General features: G+C 39.2%; 1 protein-coding gene across 7 annotated transcripts in view; it reads left to right on the top strand.

The window, feature by feature from the left end:
- The window catches only part of LOC124111080, a 78,026-nt gene that overhangs the window by 48,885 nt on the left and 9,179 nt on the right, over positions 1 to 19,962 (top strand). For 5 of the 7 annotated variants that reach the window (XM_046470648.2, XM_046470650.2, XM_046470653.2 and 2 more), the window contains 2 exons: positions 194 to 220; positions 6,251 to 10,495. In XM_046470648.2, the coding sequence (XP_046326604.2) occupies positions 194 to 220; positions 6,251 to 6,627 (404 nt within the window). In that variant the 3' untranslated portion in view covers positions 6,628 to 10,495. Of the gene's footprint in view, positions 1 to 193; positions 221 to 6,250; positions 10,496 to 19,962 lie in introns of those variants that run through there. The other 2 variants (XR_006857380.2, XM_046470649.2) reach the window with 2 other exon arrangements.

Genomic DNA, 19,962 nt, shown 5'->3' with positions numbered 1-19,962 from the left:
GGAGGCGGTCTATCAATGTATAGAACTTATATGGCAGGTATTCCTAGGCGACCTCGTTTGCATATTTATCGGATCCTGATACCAGGTTTCTGGGAATGGTTTATCGTATCATGACACTATCTATCAACGATAATTGACTGTAACGCTGATGAGGACGTTGACAACAACTAATTCATCATTACTGCATCCACAGGTGCGACAGAGACCACCAGTAGTAACGGTAGGAGATATGTTTTTTTCTCTTTTTCGACCATCCAGTTTAGGTATTTAGTCTCATTTGATATTGGCCATGTTTCAATTCCTACTTGTTTGCTCTCAAACCGCGATATCGCACAGAACATCTGGTGGTGGTATTTTTGTTTTCCATTTCTGTTATTTCTTACTTCATAGATTCAATACTTCTATATCCGATTCAATCTGCCATCATTCTTTGTATCATGTTGTCAAGTTTGCACCCACTGGAACATTTGTGTGTGAAAAAGATGGTCTTTTAATGATAATGCTACAATAATGACTAATGTCGTCTATATTTTTTTTCAATTTGCAAACCATTGTTCTCACACGTATTATATATAGACAACAAATAAACTTGATAATCATTAACTGGTGAACATGTTTATCTATTTAACCTTGCCTCACTGTATCACTTGAAGACAGACATTCAAAAGTCAGTTTAAAACAAATTAATTTGCCTCTTTCAAACCTCTTCTTCTTCTTCTTCTTCTTCTTATTATTATTTATTATTATTCTATATTATATGGTTGATTATTTTTAGCCTCGTGTGTAATACTGCATTTCCTTAACTACATTTCTCAATTAAAATTTACTTATCTATTTTACTACTTTAGTTAATAACGGGATGTACGGGTTTTGGGGGGTTGTTTTTTTTTTAATGAGGGCTGAACGACATAGGATCTTCGTCTACAGAACCTATTTGGCTCCTAACAGCACTCTCCCTACTCAGACATACCGTCTTTCAACTTAGTTTAAACTAGGTCTATAATCTGTTGGTGTTTCTTGCCACTATTAACGTAACAAGGGGCCTCAGGTGTGCGGGGTCTGTTGAATCACGAGCATTAATCATGAAGTATCAGACTCGACAGAGACATTAAGACGTTCATCATGAGACCTAGACTTAGATGGCAAGAAAAGTGAAAAAAAACCATTTGATTTTTTTTTGTGAACATTAATTGCCTAATATATATTAAGTCAATTTCCGAGGGGAAAAAATCATAACATCATCAGTATAAGGTATTTAATATCTAATATTTAATGTCCAAATAAAAGTGCTGAAATCACACGTTTCGTAATCAGCTTAGGAAACAAACATATTTGGGGGCGTGACCCAAATTAAGGTAGCCGCGTTGCGGTGCAGCGGTGTAGCGTTGCATGTCTAAGGTTTTCATTGGCTAATGTGTGATTCTAAGCAGCTATACACGTAGTGTTTCTGCTGTTTCAGTTAATACTCCAAAAATAACAATAATGTATATTGGTATGAAAATCTGGTACTAGCATTTCATTAATAAAAACCTGTTGGGTACCATAAACGGTTACAGTAAACTACGGTTATAACGAACTCGCTTATAACGAACTGACGGATATAACGAACAACTTTTTTGGTCCCGATAATTAGCTGTATTATGATGTATATATGCTTATAACGAACTACGGTTATAACGAACTAAAATTAGTAGTCCCTTTGAGTTCGTTATAACCGTACTTTACTGTACTTCTTATTTGTCCAACATCTGACCAGGAGGAAATACCCATCGTGTTTAATTAAGCTGAAGGCAAAATGTGTACGTTTTCCCTTCACAACTCACAGTCCAACAATAAGTGAAACTGTTTTGTGATTATCGCTAACTGGTTTCTGGTTGTCTCTTGCTCGACTCCAGACATGTGTACAATGCGTGAAGCCCATTTCTGGTGTCCCCCGCCGTGATATTCCTGGAATATTGCTAAAAGTGACGTAAAACCATACTCACTCATTCATTCACTCTAATGAGTGGAAAAACAAGTGCCACTCACTCATTGAAATGGGAATATACTCTACATCAACCTGTGAATTTGCGAAATGTGGAATGCGGTGTCTTGTCTGTAATTCCTTTTGTAGGCCAAATCGTAATAAATTATGAATATCAAACTCACTCATCGATAAACGTTTTAAAAGTTTTCACTCAGGACAGTGTATGTGAAAATAGTTCACCAATAGTTGAGTCGTTATATTTTGCGAGATATTCACCAATTCATATACATGTATGAGATGCCAACTTAATCCCTTATTGTCGTACCACAGTCGGGTGAAAATACATTCATAAAAATAGATGGTGGACAAGTAGGGAGACCCCCAATGAACTACCGCTGGGGGCCAATCCGTGCGTTGGTATTGCGCAGGCCAGCAAACACCGGGAACCTTTTTTTTAACCCCAGTAAGGGGAATACCCTTTGTGGCGGAATTTTTCGTTTAGGGAACGCTTTCGTCTGTCGTTTTTTTTGCGCTTTTCCCGCTTTTCAAATTAAACTGGTCAAGCACGTGTGATTAAATATGTCCATAAAGTATTAATACTGCAACGTTTCTATGTTGACTTTACATCAGAAAAGCTATAATCACATAATCAGATCGAGAGGATATGAACTAGGGAGCCGGAGAATCGGAGCTGGACAATCAGATCTAGAGATTCTGAGCGAGAGACCCAGACCTAGAGAATCTGGACTGGAGAATTAGCAGATTCCGCAGAATTCACCGTATGAACCTACATTACACTAGGCAACACTTGTACCTGGAACATTTACATCATAATGTAACGATACAATAATAATTTAATTGTCATTTCAAAAACTATACATCTCCCATTTGACAAAAGCATCATAACGGCAGATTTATCTCAATGAATAAAACAACACTGTAGTGTGTATCTTCTTTGACTGCTGAAATGACTCTGTCATGAAAATACACTGACATGAACCGTGATACCTGCTTTTGTGATTCTACATAGGTTTAGTTGTGGAGTAGGAAAGCACAATAGTTTCGTTTTATTTTGGTTATGAAGATCTAGTTCCCAATAATAAAATAGATGCTGGTTAAGTTAACGGTGTGTCGCTCTGTCACCGGTTCTGTGTATTCCAGCGAGTGCTCTTTCCGGCAATGGTTCTGGTTCTGGTAATTATAACGATGTCTCTTTCTGGCAATGGTTCTGGTAATTCTAACGATGTCTCTTTCTGGCCATGGTTCTGGTAATTCTAACAATATTTCCTTTCTGGTAATGGTTCTGGTTCTGGTAATTCTAACGAAGTCTCTTTCTGGCAATGGTTCTGGTAATTCTAACGATGTCTCTTCCTGGCCATGGTTCTGGTAATTCTAACGATGTCTCTTTCTGGCCATGGTTCTGGTAATTCTAACGATGTCTCTTTCTGGCCATGGTTCTGGTAATTCTAACGATGTCTCTTTCTGGCAATGGTTCTGGTAATTCTAACGATGTCTCTTTCTGGCCATGGTTCTGGTAATTCTAACAATATTTCCTTTCTGGTAATGGTTCTGGTTCTGGTAATTCTAACGATGTCTCTTTCTGGCAATGGTTCTGGTTCTGGTAATTCTAACGATGTCTCTTTCTGGCAATGGTTCTGGTAATTCTAACGATGTCTCTTTCTGGCCATGGTTCTGGTAATTCTAACGATGTTCCTTTCTGGTAATGGTTCTGGTTCTGGTTCTGGTAATTCTAACGATGTTCCTTTCTGCTAATGGTTCTGGTTCTGGTAATTCTAACGAAGCCTCTTTCTGGCAATGGCTCTGGCAATTCTAACGATGTCTCTTTCTGGCCATGGTTCTGGTAATTCTAACGATGTCTCTTTCTGGCCATGGTTCTGGTAATTCTAACGATGTTCCTTTCTGGTAATGGTTCTGGTTCTGGTAATTCTAACGATGTCTCTTTCTGGCAATGGTCCTAGTAATTCTAACGATGTTCCTTTCTGGTAATGGTTCTGGTACTGGAACTCTAACGATGTCTCTTTCTGGCCATGGTTCTGTAATTTTAACGATGGCTCGTTCTGGCAATGGGTCTGGTAATTATAACGATGTTCCTTTCTGGTAATGGTTCTGGTTCTGGTAATTCTAACGATGTCTCTTTCTGGCAATGGTCCTGGTAATTCTAACGATGTTCCTTTCTGGTAATGGTTCTGGTTCTGGTAATTCTAACGATGTCTCGTTCTGGCAATGGGTCTGGTAATTCTAACGATGTCTCTTTCTGGCCATGGTTCTGGTAATTCTAACGATGTCTCTTTCTGGCAATGGTTCTGGTAATTCTAACGATGTCTCGTTCTGGCCATGGTTCTGGTAATTCTAACGATGTTCCTTTCTGGTAATGGTTCTGGTTCTGGTAATTCTAACGATGTCTCTTTCTGGCAATGGTCCTGGTAATTCTAACGATGTTCCTTTCTGGTAATGGTTCTGGTTCTGGTAATTCTAACGATGTCTCTTTCTGGCAATGGTCCTGGTAATTCTAACGATGTTCCTTTCTGGTAATGGTTCTGGTTCTGGTAATTCTAACGATGTCTCTTCCTGGCCATGGTTCTGGTAATTCTAACGATGTCTCTTCCTGGCCATGGTTCTGGTAATTCTAACGATGTCTCTTTCTGGCCATGGTTCTGGTAATTCTAACGATGTCTCTTTCTGGCAATGGTTCTGGTAATTCTAACGATGTCTCTTTCTGGCCATGGTTCTGGTAATTCTAACAATATTTCCTTTCTGGTAATGGTTCTGGTTCTGGTAATTCTAACGATGTCTCTTTCTGGCAATGGTTCTGGTTCTGGTAATTCTAACGATGTCTCTTTCTGGCAATGGTTCTGGTAATTCTAACGATGTCTCTTTCTGGCCATGGTTCTGGTAATTCTAACGATGTTCCTTTCTGGTAATGGTTCTGGTTCTGGTTCTGGTAATTCTAACGATGTTCCTTTCTGCTAATGGTTCTGGTTCTGGTAATTCTAACGAAGCCTCTTTCTGGCAATGGCTCTGGCAATTCTAACGATGTCTCTTTCTGGCCATGGTTCTGGTAATTCTAACGATGTCTCTTTCTGGCCATGGTTCTGGTAATTCTAACGATGTTCCTTTCTGGTAATGGTTCTGGTTCTGGTAATTCTAACGATGTCTCTTTCTGGCAATGGTCCTAGTAATTCTAACGATGTTCCTTTCTGGTAATGGTTCTGGTACTGGAACTCTAACGATGTCTCTTTCTGGCCATGGTTCTGTAATTTTAACGATGGCTCGTTCTGGCAATGGGTCTGGTAATTATAACGATGTTCCTTTCTGGTAATGGTTCTGGTTCTGGTAATTCTAACAATGTCTCTTTCTGGCAATGGTCCTGGTAATTCTAACGATGTTCCTTTCTGGTAATGGTTCTGGTTCTGGTAATTCTAACGATGTCTCTTTCTGGCAATGGGTCTGGTAATTCTAACGATGTCTCTTTCTGGCCATGGTTCTGGTAATTCTAACGATGTCTCTTTCTGGCAATGGTTCTGGTAATTCTAACGATGTCTCGTTCTGGCCATGGTTCTGGTAATTCTAACGATGTTCCTTTCTGGTAATGGTTCTGGTTCTGGTAATTCTAACGATGTCTCTTTCTGGCCATGGTTCTGGTAATTCTAACAATATTTCCTTTCTGGTAATGGTTCTGGTTCTGGTAATTCTAACGATGTCTCTTTCTGGCAATGGTCCTGGTAATTCTAACGATGTTCCTTTCTTGTAATGGTTCTGGTTCTGGTAATTCTAACGATGTCTCTTTCTGGCCATGGTTCTGTAATTTTAACGATGGCTCGTTCTTGCAATGGGTCTGGTAATTCTAACGATGTCTCTTTCTGGGAATGGTTCTGGTTATGCTAACGATGCCTCTTTTTGAGAATGGTCCTGGTAATATTAACGATGACTCTCTCTCTCTCTCGCTCTCTCTCTCTCTCTCTCTCTCCCTCTCGCTCTCTCTCTCTCTCTCTCTCTCTCTCTCTCTCTCTCTCTCTCTCGCTCGCACTCTCTCTCTCTCTCTCTCTCTGGGAATGGTCTCTTTACTCTGATGATTTTGAACGATTCTGATTATTCTAACAAATGGCAATGGCCATATTTGACCAACCAAATACTGCTCCGGTGCTGTAATGACGTTTCATGTTTGCTTTTTATACTTTTTGCCTTTCCGCACTTGATACCAATGGTGATGGTGATTGATATGCACTGGCAACAGCGATTGTAATTTTGAACTTTATATTGCAGCAATCGAGGTAACATGCACTGTTTCAAACGAGAAGTGTTCCGTTGACAGTGAGTGCTGCAGTAAAAGATGCGTCCAGTTACATTCGGGAGCGGATTACCGTTGTCTCAAGAGTTCCGTAGACAAAACCTGTAAACATGACTACAACTGCATTGGCAGACTCGAATGTAGCACCAGGAAACAATGCTGTGTCACGTTGTGGCAGTCATGTGTGACGGCCACGCAATGCTGCAACCCCTTGCACAGGTGTCTGTCAATGCCAGGATTTATCTACAAAAAATGTCTTTTCTCGGAAGCCATCTGTATTGCACCTGATTGGGGATTGTCGACTGTTCTTTTCTTGCTGGCGAAAACGACAGTGATGGTACTACTTTTGTGAAGCTGTCTACTCTCTAAATATATATACTCCCTCCGATTGGAAAGAATAACATTTTCAGATATGCTATGCACAGATAATATTTCTTCCAAAGAATGTGCCTTATTACGTATGTAATTCATTTATTGTTGTACATTTGACCATTGGTAAATATGGCGTTTAAATCATCAAGAAAACAATTTTATGGTAATGGGTTCATGTTTTAGAGGTAATGTTTCGTTATTTGTAACAACATTGTCTTTTCTTCAATGCCTAGTGTAGTGATAATCTTCTCGTGGGGTTTTAATAATACCGGTGAGCACCATCTTAAAGATGACTAACTGTCTGGCACATACAGGAATGTCATACTATTTCATCAATGTGTTCTTGTTTCAACTTCCCACAATGATTTTGCTGAGCCTGTACTTGAAATCGTTCCTAGTAGTCAACAGCTGTGGACATATATATACTGTAATGTAATGGCGAAAACCATGAGATGCTGTTGATACCGGAAGACGAATCAACGAGCCCCGAAGGCCTAGGGCAAACAGAACGTTTATGCAGCGGGGCCAGAAAATACAGGTCGCTTATTCTGGAGGACGAAGGGCAGATTTCTCGTGATTTCTCCGACTTTAACCAGGTTACGGTTGATGTTCAATTTTCCTATACTACTCAAAAATGGTCAAACGTTGCATCAGATTTACCTGATCAAATTCACTGTCAGAATGACCATCGAATTTCTTGCTCAGAATAATTTGCAACAAGAACGCCATAACGTCATCACAATGGTAATACAATTATTATGGATTACTATATGTTAAAGTTATTCTAGCAGTACAACTAAGCAAGCATCTGACACTGTATAACGAATATATACAGCTTTGGGAACCAGTTTGGCAGCACCATCAGTTTACGCATTCTATATGATCAATGTATATCTTTTTATTGTGCCTATGGCTCATATCTAACATTCATCATTCGTTTCCAAGCAAGACGGTGCTTTTTTCTAATTTGGTTGTGCATGTTACGTTGTGTTTTGAAGCCCATATACAACGTGATGTATTGTATTTGCAAGGTTAACCGTAAAAATAACAGACCAGTAACGTCGCAAAAAGGTTCTCCGATTACTGCCTATATTTCACATCGGAGGAAACTACACGCCAGGATCAGTGGAACATATATTCAGTTGTATCTAGGATGGACAATATATATATATGCAGCAACATCTAGCAGAGACAGAACATTTATTTAAGAGGACAAGGACAAAAAGAACATTTATTCAATTCAGCAAGGGCAGACAGAACATTTATTTAACATGACCTAAGGTAGCCAGAACATGTATTCAGCAGTACCTAGGTCTGACAGAAAATATATTCAGCAGTACCAAGGATAGACAGAACATATATTCAGCAGTACCTAAGACAGACAGAACATATATTCAGCAGTACCTAGGTCAGACAGAACATATATTCAGCAGTACCAAGGATAGACAGAACATATATTCAGCAGTACCTAGGTCAGATAGAACATATATTCAGCAGTACCTAAGACAGACAGAACATATATTCAGCAGTACCTAGGTCAGACAGAACACATATTCAGCAGGACCTAGGACAGACAGAACATATATTCAGCAGTACCTAAGACAGACAGAACATATATTCAGCATTACCTAGGTCAGACAACACATATTCAGCAGGACCTAGGACAGACAGAACATATATTCAGCAGTACCAAGGATAGACAGAACATATATTCAGCAGTACCAAGGATAGACAGAACATATATTCAGCAGTACCAAGGATAGACAGAACCTATATTCTGCAGTACCTAGGTCAGACAGAACACATATTCAGCAGGACCTAGGACAGACAGAACATATATTCAGCAGTACCAAGGATAGACAGAACATATATTCAGCAGTACCTAGGTCAGACAGAACACATATTCAGCAGGACCTAGGACAGACAGAACATATATTCAGCAGTACCTAAGACAGACAGAACATATATTCAGCAGTACCTAGGTCAGACAGAACACATATTCAGCAGGACCTAGGACAGACAGAACATATATTCAGCAGTACCTAAGACAGACAGAACATATATTCAGCAGTACCTAGGTCAGACAGAACACATATTCAGCAGGACCTAGGACAGACAGAACATATATTCAGCAGTATCTAGGTCAGACAGAACATATATTCAGCAGTACCAAGGTTAGACAGAACATATATTCAGCAGTACTAAGGATAAACAGAACATATATTCAGCAGAACCTAGGACACACAGAATATTATTCAACGAGACCTAGGATAGAAACAATATATATTCAACAAGACCTAAGATTAACGGAACATTTATTCAGCAGGACCTAGGACAGACAGAACATCTATTTATGTTTCCTACAAGATGAAGACCTTGTTATGTCAGGTGCTATGAAGTATACTTTCATGATACAGTAGAACTGACAGCATGAGCCTGACAGTATTTATTGGTGTACATATGACAAAAAGACAATACTAAGCTTTCCTTGAGGTCCAAAATCATGTGTCATAACTGAGCTAGACGTGAACACCATGTCACTGCAAATACTCAAGATAGATAGTGTATAGACCTTCAACAACACGTTTAGGTCCATCTGATACCATCTCTCTTGGATTTCTTTTTGTTTTACCAACGACACTGTTAATTTTCCGCTGTACAAATATGGCGTTGAACCTGTTATTTTTTGCATTGGAACGTGAATATAAAGCAGAATGATTTGTCGGATAGAAAATATGACACCTATCAACAGCCCAACAACTCCCCCTCTGCACCTTTTCACACAGGGGCATTTAACTTTTTACCCCCAAACGAATTTTTCAATTCCGCGACAGAAATATGTTGTTTGTTAAGGAAACAACATGGTACCTCAAATTCCACGCACATGCGTTTCTATAACTTATTCGAAGTTAATAGTGAATGCCTCGAATATTTGCGTGGTGATCATGAATTTATATCGTATGGAAAACCAGTATATGGTTTAACTTGTGATAAACTTCAATTCCAGTACAAATCACTCAGCTGACACCTAGGCAGTTTCCCAGAACGATAATGCAAGAGTTAAGTAAAGTGAGTTAATATTTAACGTCACATCGGCAGTATTTCAACCATATCGTGTGATAATGCAAGATAATTGTAAATCCACTACCATGCTAATATATGGGTTGTCTGTTTTGATCGTTAAAATAAAGAGGTCGGAATATCTTTTTTGCAGGAATGCATTTTTTTATGCCCATTGTGCAGGTAATTGGTAATGAATCCGCATTGGGACATATATATTAGTTCAATTCATCTTATCCAGAGCTTCCCTGTGGTATGCAGTTTGTTCATGTCGTTAGATTCCCTTTTTATTGCCTACTCCAGATTGACATTCCGAAGCCCTGCCTTTTGTAATCAAATATTTTGCAGTAGAATATTGCAGTTATGCCTTACCGCTACCTACAAGATAAAAAAGTTCAAAGCTAAAGATTTCGAAGTGGCGGGAATGTCTTCTACGCCATATGCATACAGAATGCATTTTGTAATGATATTCCTCTTGATTTTGCTCTAACTTACTTCCATTGATCACGTGAACCAACGGTTTATGTGACAATATATGATAGCATATTGTTCGTCTAAACATTTGCAAGGACAGCTGTTTGGAGATATCCAAGTTTCCCCAGCGGCCATATTGGATGTGTTATTTTCTTATTTAGGAATAACTAAAAATATGTGTAATATGTAGGTGAGTTGAGGTGATCCAAGATTATTGCACTTATATAGCGACGTGCATGCACGTGTTTTTGTGTGTGGCTGGTTGTACTTGTCCGGACTGATGCCGATTTATAGTGCTAGCCCACTGAGATACCATGCCGCAGTTTAACATGACTCCGAGCCGACCAGTCCTTGTTTTAGCCCCTTAATGCGTAGCGCCAAACAGGATAACAACAAGTACCATCTTATAACGTCTTTTGGTATGACGCGGCCGGGGATCAACCCTGGATCTTCCGCTCTCCGGGCGGACGCTCTACCACTAGACCACGTAGGCGGTCTGTGCAATATGTAAACCATGAATACACCATTATAGTCATGTAAGGATGTATCATTAATTATCTGACAAGAGATATCATACAAGCCTGAGGGGTACTTATTTCCAAAGACCAAATGATTGAAGTTATCCAGATCACCTTCATAACACCTCGAAAGGCACGTTCCCCCTAAATTCTTTGAATACATACGGCCGTCATGCGGTGTGGTAGTGACGTTTGTCTATGTTCTAACTAGAAATGAAACGAGACAATTTAGCCCACACGGAATTCTCAATATATGCAAATTGGGCGAACGTATTTGATACTGAGGAGAAGAGGAGTCTATTGCAGATGTTTCTGAAGAAATATTGTCGATTAAAGTAAGGTCGCACTGGTCGAAGAGCTCGCAGGTTTCTCCCTCGCCGGAACCATGCCGTGGCCATATTTATTCATGGGTGATGGAGGAATGCAGTGTACATAAACCCTCGAAGTATTGACGATGGGCCTAGATTACCCAAAATCAATACGGCGTACTGACAGATTGACAAGAATTAGTTATTATACAAGGACGTCGAGGTATATTTCAACTAAAACACACGTCATTGCCATTGATTTTCACTGACGCGTGTTTCTATGCGGTCGATGTTGAACGTTCTCTGGAATCCTAGAACGAAATACGCGCTCATAATTACAGATTGAAATTACGTCATAAAACAGTTGTTAGGCTGTTCAGATATTTGCCTTTGAAGTTGGTGATAATTAGTTTTGTAGGTGAGCTGCAGTGACTGTACTATATACGCCATGTTGCAAAAGTGTGATCTTTGCAAGGAGGGTGAGCTCTTATATGTGATCTTTATTTTCTCTACACTTATTGATTTCAACATAAAGCACTGGAGGCGAAAATAAAATATTTGGAGGAATGTTTGAGTTTCGTGTTTGTGGATAGTTTGTCACTAGGAATGTTGGTAACGTCTAAAGTGCTTGGTTATAGTGTGCCGGCATTTCTGAATACTCAGACAGAGCGTTCTACGTCGCTGGACAACTGTCTGTAACTTCCCATGAAATTATTTATTGCTTTTCTTTACTTGGAAGGAGGTGACATTACAAATCAATCAATTCAGTGATACTCAAGCATATTTAGGATAGATCAACCACAGACTACAGTTATCTACTTATGTAACAATACATGCATTCATAAACAGGTCCCAATTCGCACCCACGAAAACATTTGCTCTTGAAAACACTTGCATACGCACACCCTTGCGTTTCGTCATAAACACCTGTACTCGAACACATCATTCAAACACTCCCTCGGGCACACCTGGACATGAACACACATGCATTGAACACATGCACCTTCAATTCCTGCAAACACACCTTTACTCAAATACGCCTGCTACCCTGGCCTGGTATACCATTTGCGAACATTTTGCATTTGAACAAGACGAGATCTGTACATACAAGAGAACACCTTCACTCGAACATAACGAACACACATCGGGAGGATAGGTTCTCGTCATTGATATCATTATTCAACCCTGGGGTCGGTCATGACAACCACACTATTTGACGCAATCCTTTATTTCGTCAAGATTGTAAAGGAATATTGTGCTGACGTTCTTTTACTGTATTCGTAATATGAACATTACACTGTGTTGCGCTCTAAACATGCTATGTATGATAATCCAGAGAATGTTATGGAAAAGTATTATTAAAAAACACGTATGTGTGACTTTGTGGTTGAAATATATTAGTTATAAGGGAATATAAATTTCTAATCATATGTATACACATATGGGTGATTCTATGCATGAATTACTAGTATCTGACATACAAGGGAATATACACTAATAATCTTACATGTACACATATGTGTGATTCTAGGCATGAAATATATGACATACAAGGGAATATAAACTAATAATCTTACATGTACACATGTGTGTGATTCTAGGCATGAAATATATGACATACAAGGGAATATAAACTAATAATCTTACATGTACACATGTGTGTGATTCTAGGCATGAAATATATGACATACAAGGGAATATAAACTAATAATCTTACATGTACACATGTGTGTGATTCTAGGCATGAAATATATGACATACAAGGGAATATAAACTAATAATCTTACATGTACACATGTGTGTGATTCTAGGCATGAAATATATGACATACAAGGGAATATAAACTAATAATCTTACATGTACACATGTGTGTGATTCTAGGCATGAAATATATCACATACACATGAATATAAACTAATAATCTTACATGTACACATGTGTGTGATCCTAGGCATGAAATATATCACATACACATGAATATAAACTAATAATCTTACATGTACACATGTGTGTGATTCTAGGCATGAAATATATCACATACACATGAATATAAACTAATAATCTTACATGTACACATGTGTGTGATTCTAGGCATGAAATATATCACATACACATGAATATAAACTAATAATCTTACATGTACACATGTGTGTGATTCTAGGCATGAAATATATGACATACAAGTGAATATAAACTAATAATCTTACATGTACACATGTGTGTGATTCTAGGCATGAAATATATGGCATACAAGGGAATATAAACTAATAATCTTACATGTACACTTGTGTGTGATTCTAGGTATGAAATATATGACATATAAGGGAATATAAACTAATAGTCTTACACACACACACAAACACACACACACACACACACACACACACACACACACACACATATATATATATATATAAATGCAAGTTATAGCGTTATTGTATTATGACTATTGTCGGTAGCCCACTTAGGCCCTGGGTCGTTTATCACCACCAACTCGGCTGCGTGAGGACAAATTATCGACACTCAGATCCAAGTCCCTTGTTGGTGCTTCACATACCAAACTGAATCCATTTAGCCCACAATTCATGGTGTATCACGCTGGGACTTTATATAATCATATTATGTATGTTGACTGCAATGTGTAACTAGCCTTGCTACGAGATGATACAGAGGCAGCATCGGTTTGTTTGATTGCAGTGCTGATGGCGTGTGTATGGATGTATACTCAAGTAAATTAAAACTCACTGAAGATTATCGATAACTAAACGCTAATAAGAACTGTTATGATAATACAGTGATACATATCGATCAATAACCTAACTGTACACTCACGAAACCACTTGCCAAAACAGACAAGTGCAACTTGAAGTCATTTTCACGCGTATTGGGATTAATGGACGAGGTAAGGTTGGGGCCCTGTTTGTCCCGCGGGAAATTGCAAATGTTAAATACACGGCAAACTTATCAGATGGCTAACAACACAGCCTTATGTTTTTTTGCACTTCCAAGCGGATAACTTCATGAATAATCTGTATCTATATCTATAACAGCAGATTTAATATGAGTAATCCGTCAGTCTTTTCAACTACATCTCCTGCGAAGCTATTCTTGGGTCAAAGACTTGCACATGTTCAAACATTAAATGTTGAAGAACTATGTCGGCCTAGAAAAGTTGCTCTTTCCCTTCTAAGCTGCTGCTCATATTTATCATGGAATATAATAACCAGACGTTTCATCCCATTCTAGGCAGAATATAATAACCAGAAATTACATCACATTCTAGGCAGAATTTGAATGTAAAAATCAAGCAAAATTTTAATGACACAAAAGATAAACCCAAAAACGTATGCCGATCATCTTCAACCAATTACACACCAACACACTACAGCCTTCAAAGAAAAGAAAAAGGCTTTGAGTCACGTTCTTCTAAAATGATTACAATGATACATGATTTGCAGTGCTTGTTGTTTGTGAAAAGGTTGGATGGCGACGTGGAAAAAATGTTCTAGATCTTGGTTCTCCTCCCCCGTTCCTAGGTTCTCCCAAATATGGCTGCAACAATTCTTAAATTGAGTCCATATTTCATATTCTCCCTTTCATATTCTGAGAAACATAATAACCTATTATTTTGTGTTGTGATTGTTCATTTATAACAGACAATAATGTGACTATCTTTTCGTTTCTGTTCGCAATATACCAGTCATTGAAACTATTAACCTCAACAGAAATATATACACATTCGTATCGTCACACATACAAGACCTGTTTACAAAGGATGGATTGTTTAAAGTAAACAAATAGTGCATTTCTTGAGATACATATCATACTTCAGTTTTTATACAAACAAACTTCTCATGAAAGCAAGGATTTTAATTATAGAATAAGTGTCATTTATATTCTGACAGTATACACATGCGTTTGTTTTACCAAAACATTTGTGATCGTCATTCAACAATCCTTGTATTAGTGTCATATCATATATTATCAGGACACACACACACACACACACGCACGCACACACACACACACACACACACACACACACACACACACACACACACACACACACACACACACACACACACACACACACACATACATGCGTTGTAATCACTGCGCAACTGCGGTGTATCGGAAATCCTTTTAACATAATTAACGACACATTAAACAATCGGGCGTTAAATATCCAGCGAATGTGAATGCGTTCTTATTTTACGATAGGTCTCTTATTGCTTAGGGCAAAAGTGAATGAGTGTAGCGTGGTAACATTCTTTAAGCTAACGTCACCGCATTGTTACCTCTTTTCGTGATATAGCAATGTAGGTTGTCACAACAAATTGAGGAAATTAATCGTATGCAACATTATTGGCTTCCCAGTGTATTGGCTTGGTCAGTAATATGTGAGCCTGGCGCAACATAATGGACACTAACTGCCTTCCTCGTTCAATAGGAAATGTTTATTCAACCACCTAGATTTTAGAAATATGTATGTTAGAAAAGGGTAAATACTTTGAAACAGTCTACCGGACATCATTAAGGGTACTTTAGAGATTGGTGATATACTGACCACCTAGATTTTAGAAATATGTATGTTAGAAAAGGGTAAATACTTTGAAACAGTCTACCGGACATCATTAAGGGTACTTAAGAGATTGGTGATATACTGACCTCCTAGATTTTAGAAATATGTATGTTAGAAAAGGGTAAATACTTTGAAACAGTCTACCGGACATCATTAAGGGTACTTTAGAGATTGGTGATATACTGACCACCTAGATTTTAGAAATATGTATGTTAGAAAAGGGTAAATACTTTGAAACAGTCTACCGGACATCATTAAGGGTACTTTAGAGATTGGTGATATACTGACATAAAATAAAGAGCATAGTTGAATTTAAAAAATACGTTTCAGAGAACTGCTTGAAAACAAAATAATGGTGTGTGACAGTGAGGCCTAAAGGCATGCACCACTGCATACGCTTCCAGTTACTTTCAACTTATCAAGATTCCAATTCCACTATGAGGTTTCAAAGCGTTTCGGTATATGTAACTGACACAAGCGTTGTGAAAACAGGATAGCTGCTCGTGGTCGAGTAAGCTTCGCAGGACTGAGAATCTCCATTGAACAACACAGCACTGTTGATATAATCTGAACTAACTTCGGGACGTGTCATTGCAGGTTTACCCACCCCAGCTTACACACCGAGATGAGATCTACTTCCACTATGTCAACTGTTAAATATAATTAAACTGCCGGGCAATAGAAAGTGTACACTTGGAAATGTGATTGGACCAAAAGCGTACAAACATTTTCAATACGTTACTTGGTTGAAAATAGTCGCCGAAACACTGCAGACGGTCCAGAACGCAAGTATGACACCCCTATGAAATACATCACCATCGAATCAAATTTCCTGTTTGATTCAGTTTAAGCTACAATATAACATGGGTGTATACTTTGTTTTGCCCGGACCCTTATGTTAAACGTCTAATGATCAAGGATCAATATATATCACACAGTTTGAATTTGTTTCCAAAGACCTCACATGCAATAGCCATGATACGAACATTAGACCTATCTTTGTTTGTTTGTTTGTTTTTGTTTAACGCCGCACTCAGCAATATTCCAGCTAAATGTAAATAATCCAGGTCGACCAGACAATCCAGTGATTGACATCATGAGCATCGATCCACGCAATAGGGATGACAAGCATCAACCAAGTGAGCGAGCCTGACCATCCGATCCCGTTAGTACAACAAGCATAGTCGCCTTTTACGGCAAGCATGGGTGCTGAAGACCAATTCTAACCCGGGTCTTCACGGGTCTACACCTATCTATAAATGACTCAAGTGATCTACTACACCCCCGAAGAAACAATTGTTAATTTATTCGTCACAGATCTGTTTGTAACTGATTTATCTAGACAGATGTAATTCACAAGTGATGCCACAAATATACAATACAAAGCGACGGGCATCCAAACACCGCTCTCATGTGAGAGATGCAGCCGGCGTTGATAAATAAGTTATCGACAAAAAGGTTGCTGTGACATGCTCTTTTACATCTGGCCATCTTGGCAGCTACTCCGTTATGATGATATTGGTAATAAGCCGGGACGTGAAAAGGGCCACCTTTGAATCACAACGGGGAAAACACGTTGACGTCAACGTCACGTTGAGGCAGTTTACGCAGTGTCATATATTGGATTTGAAAAGGTTTCCTGTCCAAAACATAGCCATTAAGATAAAGTCAGAGGTAAACTTGGATTATCTGCATTTCAGAATCTCGATCACACACACACGCTGAAATGCCAAACATGGCAAAATCAAGTGAGAAAAGATAAGAATTCGTCAAGCATGAAATTGCACTCTTTGCAAATGTTCTTATTTCGTTGTTACAATGATCACTGTAAGGCAGGCTTTCCATGCTGTATTACCCAATCTACACTCAGAATATGTGTGTAAATGCCAAGAGGATGGTCGCTCTGAAACGCAATTATTGAGCTTCACATATTAAACACACATCCCTCGTGTGTTGATGTAAAAGCGAAATACAAGAGGCGTAATTGGAAGACTGGCGAATTCGTTCAGCAAGATGTATGGAATTTCACTTGTGGGAATAACTATTGATTTTGAATTTTGGTAATGACTAAGTTTGAAATAGTATCCCTCGACTTCGCTAAAGGGTTTAAGTGATATGTATGTATCATGTTATAATGTTTAACCCTTTTGGAAAACTAAAAGTTCAGTCAAGGTTTACAAAGACATGGTCGGAACATGATGACGTTTGAGCTGCTATACTGTAAGTTCATCTCCGTAAAGGAAGGCGAGTAAGTTGTACATTTGTAACACATGAAGACCCTAAAATGGACATAATTTGACCCATGGGGTGAATAAGGAATAACCTCAGAATAGAAAAAAGTTATCTCCACTGGGAACAGTCATAGAATGAATGTAGATTGAAAGCATTATATCCATTGAGTGAACTAAAATTACTCAATTATCCAATGATTAAAAACCTAGCCAGAAAAGCAGACGACATTCTGATTAATGTACTGCCACCAACAATCATTTGACATAAACGTAAATATATACTGATCATAACAATACGACGACAGATGTTGTTCAAAAGTATAAAGGTGCTGCTGTTTATTTGTTGTTTGATTGACAAACAGAAGTCGATAGTGTTCAGGCAACATGTTGCACATGTGTGTATGAAGATCATGCATACGTGTTCGTTCAGACATATGCCGTCTATTTGAGTGCGGTCTGTAAACAATCCGGACAAGACTTATCTTAATGCATGAAGCTAGACGTACCGTATCAACATTCGCAATAAAGGGCCATACATACCACACGCATTACACTACATACTACAACCTGTTTCACGCGCTATTTGGTTTTGGCAGCTGACAATGAAGGTGTCAAATACCGGGGCGTCGTGGAAATTATGGGCGTTGTGATGAGAGTGAAGATGCTGATGGTTGTGAAGATGGTGGCGATGCTGATGGTGATGGTGGTAGTTGTGATGTTGTTGATGCTCTCGGTGTTGGCGATGGTGGTGGTGGTGGTGATGTTGTTGGTGATTGTGGTGGTGGTGATGATGATGATGCTCTCGGTGTTGGCGATGGTGGTGGTGGTGGTGGTGATTGTGGTGGTCGTGGCGATGATGGTGGTGGTGGTGATGTTGTTGGTGGTTGTGGCGGTTGAGGTGATGATGGTGATGGTAGGAGTCGAGGTCATCGTGTTAGTGGTGACAGTCGTGTTGATGATGTGGTGGAGGTGATAGTTTTGGTGATAGTGGTGGTGATGATTTGGTGGTGGTGAGAGTCCAGGTGGCAATCTTGGTGATGATATGGTGGTGATATTGTGGCGAGGACAGTCCACGTGATAATCATGGTGATGATATGGTGGTGATATTGTGGCGAGGACAGTCCACGTGATAATCATGGTGATGATATGGTGGTGATATTGTGGTGAGGACAGTCCACGTGATAATCATGGTGATGATATGGTGGTGATATTGTGGTGAGGACAGTCCAGGTGATAATCATGGTGATGATATGGTGGTGATAATGTGGTGAGGACAGTCCAGGTGATAATCATGGTGATGATATGGTGGTGATATTGTGGTGAGGACAGTCCAGGTGTTAATCATGGTGATGATATGGTGGTGATATTGTGGTGAGGACAGTCCACGTGATAATCATGGTGATGATGTGGTGGTGATATTGTGGTGAGGACAGTCCAGGTGATAATCATGGTGATGATATGGTGGTGATATTGTGGTGAGCACAGTCCAGGTGATAATCTTGTAATGATATGGTGGTGATAATGTGGTGAGCACAGTCCAGGTGGCAATCTTGGTGATGATATGGTGGTGATATTGTGGCGAGGACAGTCCAGGTGATAATCATGGTGATGATATGGTGGTGATATTGTGGTGAGCACAGTCCAGGTGATAATCTTGTAATGATATGGTGGTGATAATGTGGTGAGGACAGTCCACGTGATAATCATGGTGATGATATGGTGGTGATAATGTGGTGAGGACAGTCCACGTGATAATCATGGTGATGATGTGGTGGTGATATTGTGGTGAGGACAGTCCAGGTGATAATCATGGTGATGATATGGTGGTGATATTGTGGTGAGCACAGTCCAGGTGATAATCATGGTGATGATGTGGTGGTGATATTGTGGTGAGGACAGTCCAGGTGATAATCTTGTAATGATATGGTGGTGATATTGTGGTGAGGACAGTCCAGGTGATAATCATGGTGATGATGTGGTGGTGATATTGTGGTGAGGACAGTCCAGGTGACAATCATGGTGATGATATTGTCGTGATGATTTGGTGAGCACAGTCCAGGCGATAATCATGGTGATGATATGGTGGTGATGTTGTGGTGAGCACAGTCCAGGTGATAATCATGGTGATATAGTGATACTCCC

Source organism: Haliotis rufescens, unplaced genomic scaffold (genome assembly GCF_023055435.1).
Source record: "Haliotis rufescens isolate VD_foot unplaced genomic scaffold, xgHalRufe1.0.p SCAF_9, whole genome shotgun sequence".
NCBI classification, from domain to species: domain Eukaryota; kingdom Metazoa; phylum Mollusca; class Gastropoda; order Lepetellida; family Haliotidae; genus Haliotis; species Haliotis rufescens.
This window is presented reverse-complemented; position numbering and strand designations above follow the sequence as displayed.